Source organism: Lucilia cuprina, chromosome 6 (genome assembly GCF_022045245.1).
Source record: "Lucilia cuprina isolate Lc7/37 chromosome 6, ASM2204524v1, whole genome shotgun sequence".
In the NCBI taxonomy this organism is placed as follows: Eukaryota; Metazoa; Arthropoda; class Insecta; order Diptera; family Calliphoridae; genus Lucilia; species Lucilia cuprina.
Genome location: NC_060954.1, coordinates 45600447 through 45602647, shown reverse-complemented (window position 1 = coordinate 45602647; position 2201 = coordinate 45600447). Strand labels below are relative to the sequence as shown.

The following is a 2201-nucleotide window of genomic DNA, read 5'->3' as shown; positions in this document are numbered from 1 at the left end:
TCAGTTCTAGTTCAGTTCTAGTTCAGTTCTAGTTCAGTTCTAGTTCAGTTCTAGTTCAGTTCTAGTTCAGTTCTAGTTCAGTTCTAGTTTAGTTCTAGTTCAGTCCTAGTTCAGGGTTGTCTCAAAATTCTACACGTATCTGTTGTTGTTTGGTACGTTTTTGCTGATTTTAAATAGATTTAGTCGTGTAAGGGAATATATCGTGAAAAAAGAGTAAAGAGTAAAAATTCAATTTTAAAAATTTTCAATATTCCTTTTTATTCCAATACTTTTTAAAACGATGCCAAAAATCAAAACCACACACATAAAATATTCAAAACTATTTCAAATTAAATTCCAAAAATTCTTTCAACAACAAGTTTTCCGGAAAAATTAACTTCAACTTCACCATAAACATTTAGTTTAACCAAATAACAACCATCATCCACATGTGAGGGTAAATTATCCGTTGAGATTTGACATTTATCGAATACAATTAAACGTTTCGTTAGAGGTGGTTCGAATTTATTAAATATTGGCGCATCAGTTGTACAATTTCTTAAGCTGTCCATTAAAATTCTCCTATAGAATTTATTCATGCCATCAGCAAACGATTGTTTACCCACCGAATAGAGTTGTCTTTCATAATTTTCCTGACAGTATTTATCACGAAAGAAAATCACTTCCATGCTAAAGGATTCATCGATGGGCTGTTTAATATCAATAAAACCATTAATGCCAAAAACACCGCGTGCTATACGTAAAACTTCTAGATCAGCATCAATGAAATCCTTGTCACTACTTTCGAAATCAAGTTCAAGTAGTTCATAGGTCCAGGTTTTCTTATGCGTAAAGTGGAAATATTATTTTGATATGTTATCGACAGGATGTTTATTGCGTAGAAACATACCTGAGAGTTAATTATATTGGCTGATTGGTAAAGGATTATTAAAAATATAAATATTTTAATTCCACTATTTAGCATGTTGTAGTTGAGATAATATGTATGTTTCGACTACCGGAAATTAAATTGTATTTTTTATATATACAGTGTTAACAGATATCTGCCCTATTTCTGTAATAATTTTTACTGTTATCTTATTTATAAGGGTTTTGATTGCAGAATATCTTTTAAAGGTGCTAATGCCAATAATTTTAATATGTTGATTGAAAATTCTATTTAACTATCTAATATCGAAACTTGTTAAATGATCTTTTAGCGCTTTATTTTAGTAAAAATAGTTTTTATCATATTTTCTTAAATTGAGCAGAATTTTTTAAATATTTAAAATAATATTAATTTAAATGACATGTTTCTGATTTAATCAGTAGTGTATGTTGTGTACATTACTTACACAAATACGTTGTTAAATACCTATGTATATGGGGCTTTACCTATAGTTAAGCCCCACTATATATCGAATAGAAAAATTAAAACTCATAGACAGAATAGTGCCAAAGAAGATGGTCAGTTTATATCTCTTAGTCTTTACAACTTCTAGCTTACAAAGTATACAGAGCTCTGTAAAGGCAGCAATCAGGTTGCTGGGTTCTAATAAATTTTATGATGCATAGATTTATTACACCCATAGTTGATTCCACGGTCCCGCTTTAGGCATACAGACAGGCGTGCTAGATTAATAAAAACATTACATGTAATACAAATCAGATATTAATTTGTATGTAAAAAGTTGCATGTATGTATAGTTTGTACAAGCTGTAAAAATACTGCAATTTGTAGTAAATTTGATATAGTAATAATTTTTTAAAAATTTCTTTAACTTAATGACTGTAATACTACTCCCAAGATAACTATGAACGAACTGAACACGGAAAAATTTTATGGGTAAAGTTCCTAATGTTTGAAAAACAAAAATTCCTTAATTTTGAACAAATTATAATAATATTAGGATATGTATAGACTCCACCACCATCAGTGGTATACAGGATTATAGATGTTCTATATATAAGTTTGTCATTCTGTTTATAATCACCTGTAACTTCACAAAGTATATCAAATCGAAAACAAATTATTTAAGAAATGGAAATAGGTTTTGAAGACAACAATTCTTCATACAACAGTTATCAGGAACAAGAAAGATAGATATATAGACATATAGATAGATAGATAGATAGATAGATAGATAGATAGATAGATAGATAGATAGATAGATAGATAGATAAATAGATAGATAGATAGATAGATAGATAGATAGATAGAT

General features: G+C 28.7%; 2 protein-coding genes across 3 annotated transcripts in view; both read right to left on the bottom strand.

Annotated features, from left to right (window-relative positions):
• The window catches only part of LOC111680704 (angiopoietin-2), a 112124-nt gene that overhangs the window by 83988 nt on the left and 25935 nt on the right, over nucleotides 1–2201 (bottom strand). The window lies entirely within an intron of this gene.
• LOC111687767 lies at nucleotides 235–985 on the bottom strand. Its single transcript, XM_023450239.2, has 2 exons — nucleotides 890–985; nucleotides 235–821 (listed from the first exon to the last, which is right to left on the bottom strand). The coding sequence occupies exons 1-2, from the start codon at nucleotides 962–964 to the stop codon at nucleotides 330–332; spliced, it is 567 nt and encodes a 188-aa protein (XP_023306007.2). The 5' UTR covers nucleotides 965–985; the 3' UTR covers nucleotides 235–329.

Bases quoted from the DNA above. Each gene is read 5' to 3' on its own strand.
- LOC111687767 (XM_023450239.2), bottom strand. From the start codon at position 964: ATGCTAAATAGTGGAATTAAAATATTTATATTTTTAATAATCCTTTAC. The intron at 822-889 runs GTATGTTTCTAC...TTTACGCATAAG, and splicing joins CCAATATAATTAACTCTCAG to AAAACCTGGACCTATGAACT.